At 39.0% G+C, this 21,698-nt stretch overlaps 1 protein-coding gene and 1 long non-coding RNA gene across 3 annotated transcripts; one reads left to right on the top strand and one right to left on the bottom strand.

Moving 5' to 3' along the window:
- Positions 1-2,962: 2,962 nt before the first annotated feature.
- Positions 2,963-6,180, top strand: LOC120722813. 2 transcript variants are annotated; one of them, XM_040013946.1, is made up of 6 exons: positions 2,963-3,055; positions 3,219-3,373; positions 3,464-3,563; positions 3,675-3,785; positions 3,871-3,905; positions 4,231-6,180. In XM_040013946.1, exons 1-6 carry the CDS (start codon positions 3,013-3,015, stop codon positions 4,381-4,383), a joined length of 597 nt encoding a protein of 198 aa, XP_039869880.1. In that variant the 5' UTR covers positions 2,963-3,012; the 3' UTR covers positions 4,384-6,180. The 2 variants fall into 2 exon arrangements, with proteins under 2 accessions (XP_039869880.1, XP_039869879.1); XM_040013945.1 differs by having other exon boundaries at positions 3,219-3,563.
- Positions 6,181-18,761: 12,581 nt separating this feature from the next.
- On the bottom strand, positions 18,762-21,347 carry LOC120722809. Its single transcript, XR_005693604.1, has 3 exons — positions 20,835-21,347; positions 20,659-20,720; positions 18,762-20,524 (listed from the first exon to the last, which is right to left on the bottom strand). It is a non-coding gene; the product is annotated as an uncharacterized LOC120722809 (long non-coding RNA).
- Positions 21,348-21,698: the final 351 nt, after the last annotated feature.

A 21,698-nucleotide genomic window follows, 5' to 3' on the forward strand; every position in this document is an offset into this window, starting at 1 on the left:
CCGTTATCACAGCTATGGCTGTAAAACTCTGGAGATTTCAGATAGGTACTTGATGAAGACTACGGTTAGATCTATTTACGTTGTACCAAAATGATAAACTAACCAAATAGCACATTCACAGATGGTGTACAGTTATTTTTGGTAAATGGTATGTCATCCAGATATGGGCCAGGTCTGGCAATGATGGCACTGTTTATGTGATGGCATGCCACATCTGGCCCGATTGTGGTTTGGTGTATGTGGCCCAGGCTCATAGAAAACAGGTCTGGCCCAGATCCGGCATCAAGCTGGCACTTCTGACTGACTGGTGTCATGGAGGGTGTCTGTCAAAAAGATGTGGGCCAGGTTTGGCAATGATGGCACTATTTATGTTCCTATTTTCCTATTTTAGTTAGAAGACCCAAATGCCATGTTGCAATACTATACTGCTATGGTAGCCAAAGTTTCAAATGCAAGGGTTTATGCATGAGTGTACACTTTATCCAAAACCTAGTGAGGGTTTACTCATGTTTACTACTGGGAGGCTGTAGCTCAGGAGGAGGTCACCTACTAATCGGAAGGTTAGTGGTTTGATCTCTAGCTCCTCCAGTCTGCATGTCAAGAGTGTGAATGCAGTTAGGAAGCACTCAATTTAGAGAAAGTGTGTGATTGGGTGAATGTGGCATGTTGTATTGAGCACTATGAGTAATCCATGAGAGTAGAAAAGCGCTATATAAGCATCAGTCCAGTCACTATCTGAATAAAGTTTCGTCATGCTACTTTTGCGCTATTCTGTTCCAGCACATCTTGTTATTACATGGCTTGATTAAGGTACACATTAGGCTGACATCTGGGGCCAGAGCTGAAACTGTTCTGGGCCAACACAGGTCCAGCAGTGTGTCTGCAACTGGCCCGTGGCTGCACACAACTTACACATGGCCCACATACCGCAAAAAATGACGGCCCTTTTGTGGCCCAGATCTACTTTGCCAGAGGTAATCCACACATGGGCCAGTTTGTGAGTCTGAAGGTTTGGGACCTGATTGACGTGAGGCGCTGACGTGAGGACACCTGTGGCCCTGGGTTTCCTGAAACAAGAGGATCTAGCGATGGCTTCCAAGGGCAGCCAACGATTCATTGCTATGGACCAGGGTTGTAGTGGTGCACAAAAGTTACAGTTTTGTATATAAGCTAATTTATATAACATTTATGTAACATTCTGTCATTTATGTTAAACAATGAGAATATTCCAATGTGTCTTATTCCTAATGAAACAATAGTGGTACCAATACTTCCAACTTATAAAGGCAGCTTATGTAGGGGAGGCTGGTCTGTCATGACTGATTAGATCATCAGTTTGCCAAATCTGAAGACATTTCAATGACAACTGAATCTCTGTGACTTTTACTTTCCAGAGTTAAGACAACAAAACACGCCTTTCAGTTTCATTGTGAAAATGCCTGTTTGGAGACCTGTGATGCAAATCTGTGTTTAAAGCACTCTGGGTCAGCTTCTGTTGTTATATGTAGTAGACTTGACAGTCAGCACAAAAAGGTTAATATTATGATATTTTATTATGTTGAGACATTTTTCATACTGCATGTTTGAAGTGTATTTGTTTAATTTCCAATAAAAATATTTATTTAACACAATGCAGTGGACTGAATGCATCATCTGAATGTCTGAACATAGTTTACAGGTAATCTGTCTGCTAAAGAAACTGCTATGATGTATCAAAACACGAACATTAACTAATGCTGAAGAACCGACATGTGTTGTGACTGAAACATCACTTCCATCATTAAATGAGCTACTTGGTTGGATCTCTGCGTCTCTGAAAGGACTTTAAAAGAGAAGCACCAAAAAAAAAAAAAAAAAAAAAGCATCAAGAGGAGGAAATAAATCCCTCAGACAGACCCAGACGCCAAATGTTTTACATTGGTCACATCATTCTGAGTGAGCTCTAATCACCGCTATGCAAAAATTAACAATGATCAGCAGTTTCATAATTTTTAGATGAGTGACTGTGGTACCAACAATCATTCCAAGTTAAAGCTGATTAAATACATTTTTGCCCAAATTTTGTCAGACTGGACAAAAAGGACCTGTTGATTCGAAAAAGTAAACAATGAGTGCACCAGCTGATGTGACAATTGTGCTCAACAAGGACCTTCACTAAGTTGCTAATTTATTCAGGGCTGATCCAGTCAGTTCACTCGAAGAGCATTTGTGTTGCTGCATGCTAAACAAATCTAGATCAGGACACATCTTCGTGGTAAATCAATCTCACGTTGTTATTCACACAAACTCACATCACTACCCTCTGCTGTAGCAGGGTGACACTTGCACAGCCTCATATCAAAGGGTTTACTCCTCCACAGGCTGTACGTTTCAAACCCACACTAGCTAAAGGCTCCACACTGAGATGCACTTGAACCTACTAAGCCTTGCTAACATAATATAATCATGCATGATGAAAAAAGATACTTGATTATAGTATTAATACTTTATTTAGTTTGGGGCCAATAGTCTGCTTCATGCAATGTTAGCAGTTACAGAATCAACAGAGAACCTCAGCGAGTGCTCGATATCAGGAATTTTTGTCACGTATTATTACTGACACGTCTGATGCGGAGTTAAACCTTTTCAAACAGCTGTGTAACCACTAGCACAAAGTCTTATTTAAAACATCTAATGGTAAAGACAACAAATATCTAATATATCAAAATGATACAGACTGACTGCTTTTGTAGATGTATTTTAAACTTGAGACCGTAAGACTAAGACTGCATTTTAAAATAAGTCATCTATTAAATATATCCTATTAACCAGCATTATCTGAAATGCCGTCAAACAATAAAATATTGATATTCTGTTCTTCCTAAAGCTTTAGGTTTGCACCATTTTCCTAAATCTGGTGGGACCGTCAGGCTGAGGAACGGTACATATAAAAGAGCAGCCCGCCTCTTTATGTAGAGATCACTTTTACTGGAGCACAGTTCAGTTAGCAACATTGCAGTGGTCATACACACAATGCTGAACTTTAAGTGGATTGCAGTTTTACTCTACACCTTCAGTAAGTAGACTTATCACTTTTTTTCCTCATACAAGAATTACATTTTGTTGAGTAATCCAAGAGAACTGAATCTTGAGACACTGAATGGCCAGTGTAGTTCATAGGTATTGTTTGGTTGTTTGGTTTTGGTGGAGTTTGAAGTTTATTTTGTTGTTTGGTTCAGGTTGGATCTCTTCCATAGTCACACAGTTTTATGCTGTGGAGGTTCAGGCTGGTGAAGAAGTCACACTGGAGTGCTCCAACTTTAGCAGACATCTTGGTCACATAACCTGGTTCAAAATGACCAACAGACCCAACGTGAGCAGAATCTCATCTATGGTCAGTGCTGAAGGAAATGCTTCTCTCCAAGATGGTCTTCAAGCTGGCAAATTTAACATGACGTCCAACACCTCTGTGCTGTTTCTCAAGATCAAACATCTGGATTCATCTGACTCTGGCTTGTATTTCTGTGGAGAGTACAAAGATGAAAAGACGGTAATTTCAAGTGGAACATATTTAAAGGTGCAAGGTAAGAGTGTAATTATGTTTTCTGTCATTTAAATCTTGTTATTTTGCATGACTTTTTACAGTCATAGGCAGTATATTACACAAAGTTTTATTTAAATTGTCCATTTTGTAGATGTGTTTGATGGATTAACAAATGTGATGCCTGTGATCCTGGGCAGTTTAATTGTTCTCCTTCTACTGGTCATCATTGGTCTGGCTGTCCAACTCAGGAAATTTCACTCAGGTATTTATATGATTTGATTTCATTTAAATTACAAATACAAAAGCAGAAGCGAATTACTGACGGATGGATTGTTCCTGTCATTTAGCTCAAGATGATGGACAGAATCCACAACAGAGTGAGGTAATCTATTTAAGATTTATTCTCACCAAACAAGATATTAAACTTAACTGCCTTGAACCCATTTAGGGTAACATTTGGAGGCCGTGCCTGACCATACCATGCTTGAATATGCACATTTTAAGGAATTACAGGATGCTAACATCCAAATTAAGTCTCACATGTTCATTTTGGCATTGCAGTTTTTCTGTCAAAAGCTTTTTCATTTTAATGATGAAAGTTGAGTAGCTGGACCCCAACACTAGATGGGTTCCCTGTGACCTTCTGGATGTTAAGAGGTTAACAAGTAATGTGCAGGATTAGTGACTTTGAACATTTTCATTTACAGAATGTGGACTCTGATGACATGAACTATGCAGCACTGAATTTCCATCCCAAAGCTAAAATCAGAAGGCCTGTACCACAGAGTGAGATGGACACAAATGTGGTGTATGCTTCTACGAAACACTTGAAAAACAACAGGAAGATCAGCACAGAGTGAAAGCTGTCACACTGATCTCTCGTGAGGGATTTGCACCTTTAATGTATGGACACATACATACACGCATATATTCAGTCCTGTTTTTTGAGTATTAAAATCTGATGAACTGAACGGATGAACATGAATATCTCAAGGATTATAATATATAACATGATTATATTATATTTTATTATATTATAACTGTATAACACAATAATGATAATATTATTTACACTTTTCAAGCTTTAACGATCAAAAAGAAAGAAAGAGCAACCCAATTTTGGGCCATTTTCACAACTTTCTAGTTTTAACTGTAACTGAGAAAATACCTTTTTTTAGCACTATCTGAAAATTCAGTTTCTATTTGCATGTAAATTATTATAATAATATATAATAATATTAATTTGTATAAATTTTTATTCTAAAGTATTATTCTAAGGTAATAAGATAAAAGGTAAAATGAAATATGTATTCTTTTTTAAACGAAAAAGATATTTCTACTAATTAAGCAAATAGCAAACTGAATTTGTTATAACCTAATTTCACACACACACGACTTCTCTGAGAAATCAAGCATAACAAGCAACCACTGTTTCACACACTGTGGCGATCTTCAAACTTCATGTAAGAGATTTACTTCTCTGCAGCTTCTGTAAGTCCTGGAACTGAAATACCTACAAATCACTGATTTTATTCATTATTCTTCTCTTCTTTTGCTAATTTTTTTTCTTTATTATCCAAAGAATTTATGTCTCTTTTGTTTGTTTCAGCCCAGGCAGTTCAGTTTGGTGAAGAATTCAAACTGCTCTACTGCAAACTTCTTCTCAGATGTTCTGCCTTAGATACATAAACAGAAGCAGTCCTATTTGTCTGACCTACGTGCTCAGATTTTATTAGCAACATTTATATCTACATTCAACAAAGTATTCAAAGTATTAATGTGATAATGGCTGTAGTAAGTAATAAATTGGGCACATCATTTTTATCATTTAGGTGGAAATAAGAATCTTAACAAACAATGTAGAGATGTGAATAAACAGGTGACACAGCATAGCAAACACAGACATTTGAAATAAATTAATGCTTATCTTTAAAGAAGACCTTTCATAAATCTCCTTACCATCTGTCACACATATACTGGTACATTTGTGTATGTTCATATTAAAGATGGCCAAAGTTTCAGATAATGAGGTCGTCTTACGTACGAATAACCCCTGTGAGTCATAAGTACAGACGGCTGATTGTTCAGAGATAAATTTAGTCGTTAAACCCTTGCATCAGTTTGATGTCATAGATATAACTAATCTCACCTACACAGGTCTGGTTGCGAGGACAAAAGTCGTCAAAATCTACAGTTTATGAAGGGCAGCCAATCAACAGAAAGCTAGCGTAAAAGGACAGTGAGGGCATCAGGAGGATTAGTTTAAAAGGAAATCATGAAAAACTGCTTCAGTAGTTGCCAAGAATAACTTTATGATGATGAGCTTAAATGCCCTCTTCTCAGAAGAGAGCATTTAAGCTCTGTTGTTTAGTTGCATCTCATAAAGGGAAATCGTGTTTGACTCTTATGACTCAGCTCTTGATCTAGACTCTGATGATCATCAGGATGTAACACTTCATCTGCATGGAACAATTAAAACCAGGAGGCATGCAACAGGGGAGAAATAAGAAACTCGTGTTATCCATGCTGCGACCAGACAGCCTGAACACAACCAACTTTTTAAGATAGCGTTGATACGTTGTGTCTGTCCCAAAAAAATAAGATCGCTTCTGTATTGTGATTAAAAGTTAAGCTTGTAATAAATATAATGAACATGATATTGTTGTCTTTATTAATTTTGATGTTGAAGGACATAAGTCAGGACCTTAAAGACTGTCAAGTGTTTCTTAAGCTGAGAGTTAGATGGAGGTTTGTCGAGGAGAGAGTGAGATATACATCATGAGCAACAGGAAACAATAACACGGTGTGGTCTGAGCAAAGCTGACTTTGAGATCGTGAGGTCTGTCACATCAAATATCTGTCTCTTGTTTGTCTGTTGTTGTCTTGTTTGGGGTTTTTTCTAAATAAAAAAAAATTGTTTCTCAGCAGAACCACCTGTCTTCAGTATGCTATGACAGAGCAGGTGTAACGCTGGTGTAATGAGTGTTTTTTGAGTTTGGACAACTTTTCTGATGCTGCAACACAAAATTTATAATAATAATAATAATAATAAAAAAGTATAACAATCCAGGAAATGATGTATGCAATGTTTATTGGAGATTCATATCATTTGTTGGAACATTTTCAATATAATTATCCGATAAATAATATAGCTGCGGATGCATATCCATGACGTTTGTGTCAGTGCAATGCACAGTCACAGTATATGAATGCAGCTAGTTAACAGAGCCAGCTAGCGTTATGTGAGAAATAACACACAGTGCTTTCTCACCTCAGATGCTAAAACCCCAACGTGGTGACCCACAGAATGCAAACGCTCAGGCGTTAAGATGGCAACTTTTTTATAGTATATTATTTATCGGATAATTATATTTAAAATGTTCCAACAAGATGAACATCATGGACAAGTCGGGTTTAGTACTGTCACGTGAGGCCTAGCAGTCAGCTAGAAGCCAGAGCTGCCTACACTGACATACCTGTCAATCAAAGTGACCAAGTCCATCATTTTAAGCCTTAAGAATGTCTAAATGGATGAGGCAGTCTTGGGGAAATTACTCCTTTTAGAGCCATATTTAAGAGGACATAAGAACTGCAGATTTTAGCTCTTTACTAGTTGGTTTCATTTTCCAGCCCCAGAAATTGCTCTTTAATTACACCTTATATATTTACTAGTTGTACAGATATCACCCTCTAGTGGTCACAGCAATTAAAACATATCTAAGATAAAAAGATACACAAAGTCTGTTTGGGGACCAGAATAGGTTAATTGTTTCTTTTTTTCCCTACAGTCATTAGTTTTCATCCATTATTTATTTTCCACCATAAATGTAACTGCAGCTCAGGAATAAACCATTAATCTTTCAGATTAAACTCCTATTGAGATTTCTGTGTATAAATGAGCATTTATTGACCTTTGCTTTGCTTTTGTAAGACATTATCTATTTTTTGCATATGACCTCACCTGTCCATTATTGCATTTACTCTGTGGTAACATTCACACCAGTGCGGTATTTCTATCTATATCTTGAATCAGGTCTTCAGCTGCCTGAATCACAGCCACATACAGCAAGCCGCTGTATCTTTTGGTGGACTTCCTGTTGTCTGTAAGTGTGAGATGTGGCGTGGCAGTTGCACAGCCTCAGATTATATTCTCTGGTCTGTACCAGGGTGATAGCCACAGCAAAGGTGCTGGTGCACAAGTACACAGTTTGCCTATAAGCTGCTGCTTCAAATAAGAAGCTACCTATATGCGGCTTCAGACTGCACAACCTTGGGAACCTTTACTGGCACACAATCTTTCAATGTATTGGATAAGTGGATTGATCCAGGCATGTTTCCAATTCTGTCACATTTTGTGTGGGTCAAATAAAACAGGTCTAACAGATGGGAGTGAAGTGCCCTGCCCCCACCTTCTTCAAATCAAACAAAACTGATGTCAAACGTGCTGTGTGCTGATTTTGTTTTAAAGACATTAAAAAGATGAACCTTTTGTGTGACTCCCCATTTACATGCAGAAATTGGAATATATCAGATATTCAAATTATTCAAACCAATGAAGTGTGTTCTAGTCTTTGTAATAAGATATTGCGATCAGTAGTATTGAATACTGGACTGATGTCCAACAGGACAAGCACAAAGATGAGCATAACAAGGTCATTAGTAACCTTCACTGCTGTTTCTGTGCTAAGATTCACTCTAAAACTCAGAATAAAAATATTCAAATGAACCATTCCTCAATTCTGTCTTGAAAGAGATATTTAAAATTAAAGCAGTAAATAACGATAAGAGGTTTTGAGCATTCTTGTAGGAATGTGTAACAGACATGTTAGTGGCATACAGGGAGTGCAGAATTATTAGGCAAATGAGTATTTTGTCCACATCATCCTCTTCATGCATGTTGTCTTACTCCAAGCTGTATAGGCTCGAAAGCCTACTACCAATTAAGCATATTAGGTGATGTGCATCTCTGTAATGAGAAGGGGTGTGGTCTAATTACATCAACACCCTATATCAGGTGTGCATAATTATTAGGCAACGTCCTTTCCTTTGGCAAAATGGGTCAAAAGAAGGACTTGACAGGCTCAGAAAAGTCAAAAAAAAGTCAGATATCTTGTAGAGGGATGCAGCAGTCTCAAAATTGCAAAGCTTCTGAAGCGTGATCATCGAACAATCAAGCGTTTCATTCAAAATAGTCAACAGGGTCGCAAAAAGCGTGTGGAAAAACCAAGGCGCAAAATAACTGCCCATGAACTGAGAAAAGTCAAGCGTGCAGCTGTCAAGATGCCACTTGCCACCAGTTTGGCCATATTTCAGAGCTGCAACATCACTGGAGTGCCCAAAAGCACAAGGTGTGCAATACTCAGAGACATGGCCAAGGTAAGAAAAGCTGAAAGACGACCACCACTGAACAAGACACACAAGCTGAAACGTCAAGACTGGGCCAAGAAATATCTCAAGACTGGTTTTTCTAAGGTTTTATGGACTGATGAAATGAGAGTGAGTCTTGATGGGCCAGATGGATGGGCCCGTGGCTGGATTGGTAAAGGGCAGAGAGCTCCAGTCCGACTCAGACGCCAGCAAGGTGGAGGTGGAGTACTGGTTTGGGCTGGTATCATCAAAGATGAGCTTGTGGGGCCTTTTCGGGTTGAGGATGGTGTCAAGCTCAACTCCCAGTCCTACTGCCAGTTTCTGGAAGACACCTTCTTCAAGCAGTGGTACAGGAAGAAGTCTGCATCCTTCAAGAAAAACATGATTTTCATGCAGGACAATGCTCCATCACACGCGTCAAAGTACTCCACAGCGTGGCTGGCAAGAAAGGGTATAAAAGAAGAAAACTAATGACATGGCCTCCTTGTTCACCTGATCTGAACCCCATTGAGAACCTGTGGTCCATCATCAAATGTGAGATTTACAAGGAGGGAAAACAGTACACCTCTCTGAACAGTGTCTGGGAGGCTGTGGTTGCTGCTGCACGCAATGTTGATGGTGAACAGATCAAAACACTGACAGAATCCATGGATGGCAGGCTTTTGAGTGTCCTTGCAAAGAAAGGTGGCTATATTGGTCGCTGATTTGTTTTTGTTTTGTTTTTGAATGTCAGAAATGTATATTTGTGAATGTGGAGATGTTATATTGGTTTCACTGGTAAAAATAAATAATTGAAATGGGTATATATTTGTTTTTTGTTAAGTTGCCTAATAATTATGCACAGTAATAGTCACCTGCACACACAGATATCCCCCTAAAATAGCTAAAACTAAAAACAAACTAAAAACTACTTCCAAAAACATTCAGCTTTGATATTAATGAGTTTTTTGGGTTCATTGAGAACATGGTTGTTGTTCAATAATAAAATTATTCCTCAAAAATACAACTTGCCTAATAATTCTGCACTCCCTGTACATATGTGCGCTGGTCGGGGTCAGTGCATGACTCCAGGGTGCTCCACAACAGCCCACTGTACTGGCAGGCCATTTACCCTCCTCCAGTGCATTTCATCCTCACAGATGGAGGCTACCCATCTTTCCAACATCCACTCCCTCTTATCACTCCCTACAAGAGGCCAGTCCAAGGTGTGGGTGCCCAGCGCTTCAACTCTCATCAATCCAGGTCATGGTCTATTATAGAGCATGCTTTTGGAATGATGAAGACAAGGTTCCATGCCATCTTCCTCCAAGCACTAGAGGTGCACCACACCATTGTACCATATATAAGTCATTAGAATACATCTTTATTGTTTTTAGTGTATGTGCATGTATAAACACTTTATTTACAGAACGAAACATCTGTTTCAGGTCATAGCAGCATGTGCTGTTCTGCATAACATCTGCCTTGGTGTTGGTGACATTGTGGCCCCGGGGGATGAGCCCAAGGATGATGTGCAAGATGAAGGGGAGACTGGTTTGCACCACTTTGATCTTGCATCGTTCTGAATACATTTTAGTGACATGGCAGGCATTAGTCACATCAGCCCTGCAAACCCAAGAGATACATGATGCAGTGGACAATGGAGAAGAGCATCCCTGAACACCTTGTGGAGACCACCCTGTATGATGCTCCACTCAGTAGCTGGAAACGCAAACCAAGGGTCTCAGTTGTGGCACCTCCTTCATCTTTTTGGTCCTGGTCCAGCAGATTCAGCAGCACTGCTCGAGACTTCATACTCAGGCAAATATCAGGCCTGATTAAAGGTGCCTGTGCATACTGGGACACTCAGGTTAATGGAGGTCATTAGGACTGGAGTCCTGGTAGAAGGCCTCTGCCCTAACACCTCATCCATGAGGGCAAACCAAAACTCATGATGGACCAGAAAGACCTCTTAGGACAGAGCTTGCATGCAAAAAAGAAAAATAGTGAATCAAAAGATACAAAACCGACTGGAAAAAAACACACGCTTGAAGCCTACAGCTATGTGAAACCAACAGTGAGTAACCTTAATGTCAACTTGGAGTGTAATTTTCTGTAATTATATATGCTTATAATTTTAAAAAGTTACGCCGAATTTTGCAAACAACAAAGTCATATGCAACATTTTACCTAAAAATTCAGCCTGTCAGGTTTTGGAGAAACAGGACTGGATAGGTGAGAGTTAATTTTTGAATTTATTTTTTTAATAGTGAACAAACAAGCAAAGATGTGCAAAAACAGTTTGAATAGCATGGTTTCCTCCGTGACAATCTCCCAACTTCCGAACAGTGAATTCTCCTCTTGGTCCGTGGTACAAGAAACAACTCCCTCAGCAATATTTATAAAAGTGCTCGGCTCCCTCCACACTCTCCCTTCTGGTTTGTTTGCAAAACAAGACACAATTTAGTTCATTTCTCACCGACAAAGGACAAAGACAGGTTCACCTGAGCGAGCCGGAGTTTACTGACTCACTTAGTGATCCCAAACCTCAGCCACTCTGTTTCAGGGTGAGCCTATGACGAGGATCATCAGCAGCAGGTGAGTATGATTGTTGGCAGGTGTGGCTGACTTCAGGGCGGGAAACTCTCCAGCCTTGGTGTTGCACATAAACAAGAACCTAGAGACACACATACACACAATGCAAAATCTTTCAAAATGACTGGTGTTCAAGTTCTTCCTCTCGTGGTTTCATGCTACGACTTGTCAGCCACAGAGCTTTTGTTCAGATCCCCTGATGGTTTGTGTTACTGTGGCATCTGACACACACCCAAGTCCTTCCCTGCAGGCTGTCTGATCCAAACATAATGATGAATGAATGAATGAATGAATGTCTTTTTATTCGAGCAACCAAATAATAAAGTTATTGTAATGTACAATTACACAAAAAAAGAAAAAAACAAGTTTAGCTCGAAAAGGAGTGGGATGAAGACAAGCTTTTTAACTCCCACCCCTACAATCTTATCTGAGTTTTAAATTTTGTAGTTGCGCAGTACATTTAAATATTTGTGACATACAATTACGGTTATGAAATTATCGCATTGTCATAATTACAACATACAGTAGTGTAAATATTTAGCACCAATAATACAGTCTTTGTTACCACCGATGAATATCACAGTCATCACCATCATGGTCATTACATTACCATTACATCTTCTCCGTATATTATTTATATTTTAGCTATGAAAATATCAATGAAGTATGCTTCCGTTGTATAGTTGTAACTTCATCAATTTTATTTTTAAGAATTAATTCTGGTTTACTGTTTCCTAATAATGGAGATAACAGTAATAACAACAGCGTAAGACAATATCAACAGTGTCCAATTCAACTCTACAAAATAATTGTTTATATAAGTATTTGTTGTTATCATTCTATATATAAACAAAGAAAAAAGAAAGAAATAATACAATGAATATATTATTATTTACTATCATGGATAAACAATCACACACTCGATTCCTCTTTGTACCTTGACAATATATATTTTTTGTACCTCCATTTAAACAGATGAATATTTGGACATTGCTTGAGCTCTACATCCAGTCTGTTCCAAAGTTTCACTCCACACACAGACACACACAAACTTTTCCTGGTAGTTCTAACTATCTGCCTTTTAAAGTTACTACATCCCCTCAAATTGTAACCTCCTTCTTTATGTGTAAAAAGCTTTTGGATATTTTCTGGCAGTATACCCTTATTTGCCTTATATAGAAGTTGAGCAGTCGAGAATTCAACTAAATCAATCAATTTTAATAGTTTTGACTGCAAAAACAAAATATTAGTGTGACTATAATATCCTACCTTATACATTATTCTTATAGCACGTTTTTGTAGTATAACCAGGTGATGCAGAGAACTTTTGCAATTATTGCCCCACACCTCTACACAATAAGTCAAGTATGGTAGGACTAGTACACAGTATAACAAAAACATTGCATGGCAGTTTAAGAAGAACTTGGCTCTATTTATGATTGAGATACTTTTGGACACTTTATTTTGTATATGTCTGATGTGTGATTTCCAGCATAATTTGCTATCAATCATTACTCCCAAAAATTTTATTTCTGATACTACATCAATGACTACACCATCTATTTTTATTACAGTATCTACATTTACATTGTAATTCCCAAAGAACATTACCTTGGTTTTGCTCAAATTTATAAATAATTTGTTAACATCCATCCATATTTTTAATTTCCTTAACTCATTGTTAATGTTAAGTACTAGGTCACTATGGTCGTTGTTAGAATAAAAAATATTGGTGTCGTCAGCAAACATGACTAATTTTAATAACTTTGATACATTAAATATGTCGTTTATATAAAGGTTAAATAGAGTTGGTCCCAGAACTGATCCTTGTGGCACTCCACAGCTAATGCCCAAATACCCCGATTCAAACTCGCCCATCTTCACATACTGCTGTCTCTCAGTCAAATAACTTTGGATCCATTTCAAAGCCACTCCCCTAATACCATATCTGTCTAATTTTTTAAATAATCTGCTATGATTAATCGTATCAAATGCTTTCTTCAAGTCAATAAATATCCCTGCTGCATGTCTTTTTCTATCCAGACTGTTGGTTATCTCTTCTATTGCATCAATGATAGCCATTGAAGTTGACCTTCCTGTCCTAAATCCGTACTGACTTTCATTAATTAGTTTATGTTTGTCAATAAATTTGCCTAGTCTATTATTATAAAGTTTTTCTAATATTTTAGAAAACTGAGGGAGCAGGGACACTGGTCGATAGTTAGTGAAGATGTGTTTGTTTCCACTTTTATATATGGGTATAACTTTAGCTATTTTCATTTTCTTTGGGCATTTCCCCGTTTGAAATGATAAATTACATATATAAGCTAGAGGTCTGGCAATGCTATGTATGATTCGTTTAACTAATGTCATATCTATACCAAAGCAATCAGTAGAGGTCTTGTTCTTACAGCTATTAACTACATCTAAAATATCTAATTCAGTAACTCCCGACAAGAACATAGTCTTTGAATTTATTTCTATCAGTGACATTTCGCTGTGATTACTTTTTGGAATTGTTGTAGCCAGCTCCGGTCCCACATTTACAAAAAAGCTGTTAAAGCACTCCACCATCTCGTTTAGATTGTAATTGTCACTGTTGTTATTAGTGAAATAATCTGGATATGAGTACTTTTTTGTGTTACCTTTAATAATAGTGTTAAGTATTCCCCATATCTCTTTAGTGTTGTTTTTATTTTTATGTATTAAATTAGTATAGTATAATTTCTTACTAGTTCTTAATATTTCCGTTAGTTTATTTTTATATTTTTTATATCTATACTCTGCTTCTTCAGTTCTTAACTTAGTGAATTGTCTATATAAAGAATTTTTCTTCTTACAGGCCTTGTGTAATCCTTTTGTTAACCACGGGCATTTAATAGATTTATTGTTGATACTGAATTGCCCGACTGGGCAGTTTTTATCATACAGGCAGTTGAAGATATCCAAAAATATTTCAAAAGCACTATCCACATCATCTACAGCATACACTGCATTCCAATCCTGATCAAGTCCTGATAAAAAAGATTAATTGCATTTTCTGTTCTTACTCGTTTGTAGATATATTTCTGAGGTACTTTCTTGCATACACTCTTAACGTCATACACTATAAATATTGGCAGGTGATCAGTTATATCACATACCATTAGTCCACTAGCAATTATTAACTCTAAATTATTTGTAAAGATGTTATCAATAAGGGTAGCACTATGAGTTGTTATACGACTTGGTCTTAAAATTGTGGGATATAAACTCATACCAATCATCCTATTAATATGATCCTCGGTGATCTTGTGATTGTTTGGGTTTATCAAATCGATATTGAAATCTCCACAGATGAATAATATTTTATTACTTACAACTGAAAATATGATCATCACTGCTGAATGATGATGATGTGATGGTTCAGTAAATTTACTGAACCAACCATTATCACAAGAAAGGCTTTAAAATTCGAATTTGCAGAGTAACCTTTTGCTTTTAAATGTATATTATAAATATAAATGTATACATATTTATTTTGCTGCACAATTTAGCTTAATCAGTTAAATCACCACCACTCTGCACAAGGTTTAAGTGCTGACAAGAACAGCACTTAAACTTTCCGCTGTCATTAAAATGGACAACAGAGAAAATTTAGACGATATTGTGTAAACATGGAGTCAGGAGGTACTCCTTTTTCTGGGGCTATCACCCAGCCCTCCCCGTCCTCCTCCTTTCCCCACTGGACCCTAACTCTAAAATCAGTCTGTGGTCACCTTCCTTGTATTTTACCTTTGTGTAACTGTGCTTTGAAGCTTTGCTAATCAGTAAATCACTGCCAGCGAATCATAATTCAAAAAGAATAACTCGGCAGCGCAAAGTGAAGTTATGTATGAATGTAGTTTTATGCACAGCCCACTGATCTCACTTCTAGTGGAGAAATCATAGTGTTGCATCGCATCTCATCATCTGTTGTATGTTTTGTGCGTTTCAAGTGTGATGTCCTCGTGATTTTTGATGACACGGTACAGTACCTGCATCCTGTTGGAGAACTGTATGTAAAACACACAAGTGAACACAGCAGATGAACATCTGTAAATTTGTATTAACTTTCTGTTATCTCATACACAGCAAATCCAGCATGTCCAAATTAACACTGTCGGATTTGATTTCAACACTATTAAAGTGTCTATATGGGTCCACACCAGAGTGTTAATTTAACTCTTTTTGGAGAGTTGGTACGTTAACTCTGATTTAGTGTTAAACACCAAATCTGTCTGGAGTTTATATATTAACTCTCAAAAGAGTATTTTAGTTTAACTACGTAAGAGTTATCTTCTAATTCATTCTAAAAAGCGGGAATTTTACTGTTCTGAACTTCTAGAAATTTCTTTTGGAAATAAACATTTACTAAAAAGACGCAATGGTTTTTGAAAAACATTTATTCTGAACTGTGCACCACAATTTCAAAACATTTTCTGAAAGATGTAACAGTATACATGTTCTCACTTTCATTAGAATTTTGTTTATCAAAAGGTCTGACATGGTAAATGCAAGTAACAGCATTCTCATCACTTATTTCTTCAATACAATATGCATGTCCTTCATTCATCCCTTTGTGGAACTTCAACGCACTTCTGCTCTCCCCCATATTCCATCTTCACAAGCATATCCTGTGCGGAGATTGAATAAAAATTAGTTGACACTAATTAATGGCACAAATAATCCAGTAATCAATTGCAGCACAGTAAAAAAAAAAAAAAAGATATCCTCTTTGAGCCATTACTTGTGTAAAGTATTTTCCCAAAAGACAAGGACACAGGAAACAGGTAATACTGAACTAAATGTAAAACCTCAACCTTTTTCATTTTTACCTAAACCATGTGCACAAAACTCTGGAGGGATCTATGCTAACATAGAACCCAGTCAGGACATCAGCTACTGCTGTTTGCTCGTTTTTTTTTTTTTTAATTTTTATGGGAGATCGTTTTCAGGCTTCGAGTAGCACCATTATACCAACATTTCACATTCTAGACATTGTTTTAGGTGTATTTGACCAAAGGTTTGACTGAAAATTCACATGCAAGCTTTTTTTCAAGGCTGTGGTATTTGCCCGCAAACAATACCTTTCAGCTAGCTAAAACAGAATATTATGCTATCACTGAGCAACATGGCTAATGCCTTTCACACAGCTTTGTCTCAACTCCAAAGAGCCACAGAAGTAAAAGCTCATAATAATAATTGAAACAATCTTTGAAAAAATGACTTACCAAGCATGGCAAACAACTCAAATATGTAGAGCATATTTGAGTTCTGAAACGGCTTCACTTCAGCTTCGATTGGAGCCTATGGTGCTGGGGGCGGAGTCTGTGAATTTACTCTATTGGTGTCATAGCCCCTCTAGGAGTTCAGAGTTAAGAGGTCAAGAGTTAATGTTTCCATTGTAACACCTCCAGATTTGACAGAGAAACACTCATTTTTAACACTCGATTTTAACTACTATCATTTTACACCTCAGAGTTACATTAAAAGAATGTGACTCTGCTTAGAGTAAAATTAACTCTACGTTTGCAAGAAGACTATTAACACCGAAACATTTAACACTTTTGAATTTGCTGTGTATCTGTCTCTCTGTATATCTGTAAGCACGGTGTGAAGGTGTGTGATTTTGTATCTCCTCCACCCGACAGCTCCACTCCAAAGTAAGTTTCTCTGCTGTTTTTTCTGGAAACTGACTACAATGATTCACGCAGAATCTGCTTGCTCTTACTCTGTGTCCCAACAAGATGAAGACAGGCCATACATCAAGAAGCCACCAAACGTCTTCATGCTTTATCCTAAGGAGCAAAGGCCAAAGGTCAAAGCTGAACTAAACGTCACTCAGAGAGCAGCTCTAAATGCAGTCGTGGGAGAGAGAGTAAGTTTGTAACTCTCCATATATTTATGCATCTCCTAATATTTCATGCCTGTGTTTGTGCATGCATGCTGTAGCTATGTGATGAGTGTTTTTTTTTGTGTTCTTCTGTCCACAGTGGAAGTCACTTTCAAAGGATGAGCATAGGAAATATTCTGATCAGGCGGAAACAGAAAGATGTCGTCATGCCAAAGAAAATCCAGCGTGGTCTACCAAAGACAACTACATACGTCCAAAGGGCCAATATGCAGTTCATACATGGGCCCATCGCTGCTCTAAATGATGAAACATTCACAGCAAAGCGTTTGAATCACTTTTTAAAATTCAAATGTGTTTGTATTTAGGGCAGAAAGAGGAAAAGACATCTCACACATCTAGCACAAGTGAAAAAAACATTTCAGTTATTTTTATTGCAAAATGTGATAAAAACAAGACAATAATTTGGTGTTTTTGTTTGTTTTGCAGCATCTGCAGTTGAATCCAAGGATGAAGCACAGCAAACCAAGAGGCTTTGTATGAGGCCAGCTGAGAGAGCCATCCACTTCCTCTTATTCAGTTGTGAAGGACCCAGATCAGCAGCCACAGCTAGATGTTAGCAAAGTGCCTCACCAGCAGTCAGTGTGTGCGCAGAATCCAAACACACAGACATCACTCAATACACCTTTGTGTCAAGGAAATCAGGTCCCCACTTCCTGTCACTGGCTGCCTCTGCTGCACCCGTTCAGCTCCGCACTGAGGTCACCTTTAACAGAGACGATCATTGAATTCAACTTGATCCTTTCACCTTCTCACAATCTCAGCAGCCCTCCTGTCCATGTGCAGACCCCGGCACTGATCTTCTATTTAAAAAGACCTGGGGCCCGTTCTTCGTACGTCGCTAAGTAGGTTAGCTGGATTTGATTGTTGACGATTTTGCGTGATCTTGGATCGTTCGGTTCCCCGAAGCTCATCCGGGACTTGCTGTCATAGCAACAGAGCCGTAAGCGTAAACCTGCTCGGGAGCAGGTTTACTTTATGTAGACAGGATTAGATCGCGGCCACTCAGGTATGTCCGCCTCATGTATACGAAAGCAACAGCGATATCCCACCACTGTTTCACCAGAAATAGACATCATCAATGTAACTAAAGATAATGCAGCACTTGATACTGTTATTGATGTCACACAGATACATACAGGTCATTTCCTAAAAAAGGGAAATGCACTATTAATCACGCCATGTCATGTAGGTGATCACGCCAGATGCAACTCATATGTCAGAGTAGTAACAGCAAATTACGTCATGTAATCAAGATGGGAGACCACGGCTATAAAAGCGAAGGTGGAAGTGGGAAGTCTGTCGCAGCCATGTCCTGTCCGTTTGTACGCGAGCCACCCATTGCGGAAGGTGCAAGAGTGATAAGGAGAGTTTTCAGAATCCAACGTATATTGCGGGATAGACAGGATCCTTTAGCTCAGCGCGACAGTGTGCTCATAGAGAGATACCGATTTTCCCGTGAGGGTATCATCTACCTAACCAACTTGCTGGATCCCCATGTTAAGAGTACCACTCACCGTAGTCGGGCATTAACAACTGCACAAACTGTGTGCATTGCCTTGCGTTACTTTGCGAGTGGCACGTTTCTGTACGCTGTTGGAGACGCAGAGAACGTTGGCAAGAGTGCTGTCTGCCGGGCCATTCGCAAAGTGTACCTGGCACTCAAGCATTTCCTGGGTGCGTTTGTGGTTTTTCCAAGCCACTTAAGACCACAGGTTGTCAAACAGGGCTTTTTTGCCATTGCAGGTACAGTAAATTCGATAGTGAATGTGATGCAATCATGACCTATGTCGGTAACTGTAGCTCGATTGTCCGCAGGCTTCCCGAATGTGATTGGTACCATAGACTGCACACACATTGCGATCAAGGCCCCCCCAGGCCCCAATGAAGGGGATTTTGTCAATCGAAAGGGGGTCCACAGTATAAATGTGCAGGTGAGTAATACTAACATTCCAGATGGCAATATATAATGGGAGGAGTGTGTTCACATATAATGTAATCTCCCAGATGGTGTGTGACTCTATGTGCCATATCACAAATGTGGAAGCTAAATGGCCTGGATCAGTGCATGACTCAAGGATCTTCAGAGAGTCAGGGCTATGCACATTATTCGAGCGTGGTAAGAAAAAGAGGCTTATTCTGATATTTCACACTCATTTCGGGCCTAACATAACAGCATTTCTCCATTACTACAGGGGCCTACGATGGGATTCTCCTTGGAGACAGGGGTTATGCATGCAGGCAGTACTTCATGACACAGTTCCCTGACCCCAACCCTGGGCCACAAACCCGCTACAATGCAGCTCTAGCCAGGACAAGGGCACGCATTGAAATGACCTTTGGGCAAATGAAGGAACGATTTCAGTGTCTGAAACGCCTGAGGGTTGCACCTGACAGGGCATGTGACATTATTGTTGCATGTGCCGTACTGCACAACATTGCCACCATCAGAAAAGAGAGGACTCCCGTGGTGGAGGTGCAGCCTGATGATGACCTCCAGCCAGTGCACTTGGACCAACCTAGTGGCAGAGCTGCACGGGACAGAATTGTGCAACACAATTTCGAATAATTAAATCATGACATAACATATTTTCTATTGACGTTTATTTGAGCATCTTTGTCTGTCTCATCACACACAAGCCAGTCATCAGTTGCCTGGAAAAACAAATCATATATACTGTGTTACGCAAGGTCATCAATAGTGCTCCGTATGAAAGTGTATTCTTACTTACTCTGAAGTTCCTTTTGAAGCAACTTTATTTCCAGTTGAAGTTTCTGCCTCATTAGAGCTTGAAGTTAGAGTTCACCTAGGAGCCTTTGTTTCTTCAGCTCAGTGTACTCCATTTTTTGCTGGAGACTTCTCTTGTAGAGCAGACAAATGTCACCCTGTTTCAATTGTAGTGACAACATTTAACGGGAAATACATGTCATATAGGCAGTAAAATTAATCACAACACTGCCCACCTCTGTATCAGCAGGCCTCTCTGCCAGCCTCTTGGCCTGCAAATCATACTGCAGTCAGACACACATGGCAGTGCACAAGTAGATGGCAATTCAGGCCAATTCATGCATGTACTCACAGGGTCTTCCTCCAAACCACAGTCATCTGACAGGGTTGCGTCACTGTCCTGTGCAATGGAAACACAATGGTGTTACAAAGGGATGTGGTACAGCATATTGGTCTGTACAATTGGGTGGGGACAGATATATAGATATATCTATATATATCTATATCTATATATCTATATCTCTCCCAACTTACTATGCATGCTCCAGTCACCCCTTCCATGGGAACAGGTAAAAGTGATGGAGTGTCATGTAACACTACACACAAAGGAAACCCACAATGCCAATGAATGTCAAAGTACGAATAGCATTTTCATTAAGGCAACAATCAAATATTTTACATTGTGCAAATGGAATCATGAGCCCATTCACCAGTTATGTAGGTGCTGCTGCTACTGCACTCCGGCTTCTGGTCTGTGGAAGAGCTGCCCCCAGGGATGCCCTCAACAATGGGTCTGGTGGCATTCAACCTTAGGGCCAGCTCCTCTGCCGGGGTGTGACGAGGGGGTGCAGGACCACCACCTGTCTTTTGTTGCTCTGCCCTTTTCTTGGTTGCTGTTATACACAAACACAGGGATTGTTTCAGGGTGTCTTTTCAAGAGACTGACAGCAATATGAGTGATAGATATTACCATTCTGTAGAATGTTCTTGTATTTCACTTTTACTTGTTCCCATGTTCTGGTGGGTCCTGTTGTGGCTCTAATGTGTAGGAGGATATCATGTGATATGATTTGATATGATATAATATGATATGGTATGGTGTCATGTAATATGTTGAATTACTTACGCGTTTAATTTGTCAGCAACTTTCTGCCAGCCCTCTCTCCTTGCTTTTGCAGCCTTTGCAGTGTTCCCTTGCGTTTTAATTACACTCTGGAACTCCTGAAATCCCTCAATCAAGAGTTCTTGCTCTGCTGCGGAGAAATACCGAGCGCGCTCCTTCGACATTTTCACCGACCAATCAGAGGGTTGCCGATCAATGTTTCTGCTATCGATGCGTAGCTCCTTTTACGACACCCAGTGATCTCACATTACTTCATCCAGCTGTACTAATTGTCAACAGCAGGTGTGTTCGGAGAACCGGATTAGCGAGCTCACGGTTAGCGCGATGATTTGGTCTTGGATTTGTCATTTGATCTTGAATGTAGTAAGCGACGTACAAAGAACGGGCCCCAGCCCTGCTTCTCCTGTTGATTCTACTTCATCTACATAATTTTCATCTGCAGTTACATTCT

This window comes from Simochromis diagramma, unplaced genomic scaffold (assembly GCF_900408965.1).
Source record: "Simochromis diagramma unplaced genomic scaffold, fSimDia1.1 OVJJ01000811.1, whole genome shotgun sequence".
NCBI lineage: Eukaryota > Metazoa > Chordata > Actinopteri > Cichliformes > Cichlidae > Simochromis > Simochromis diagramma.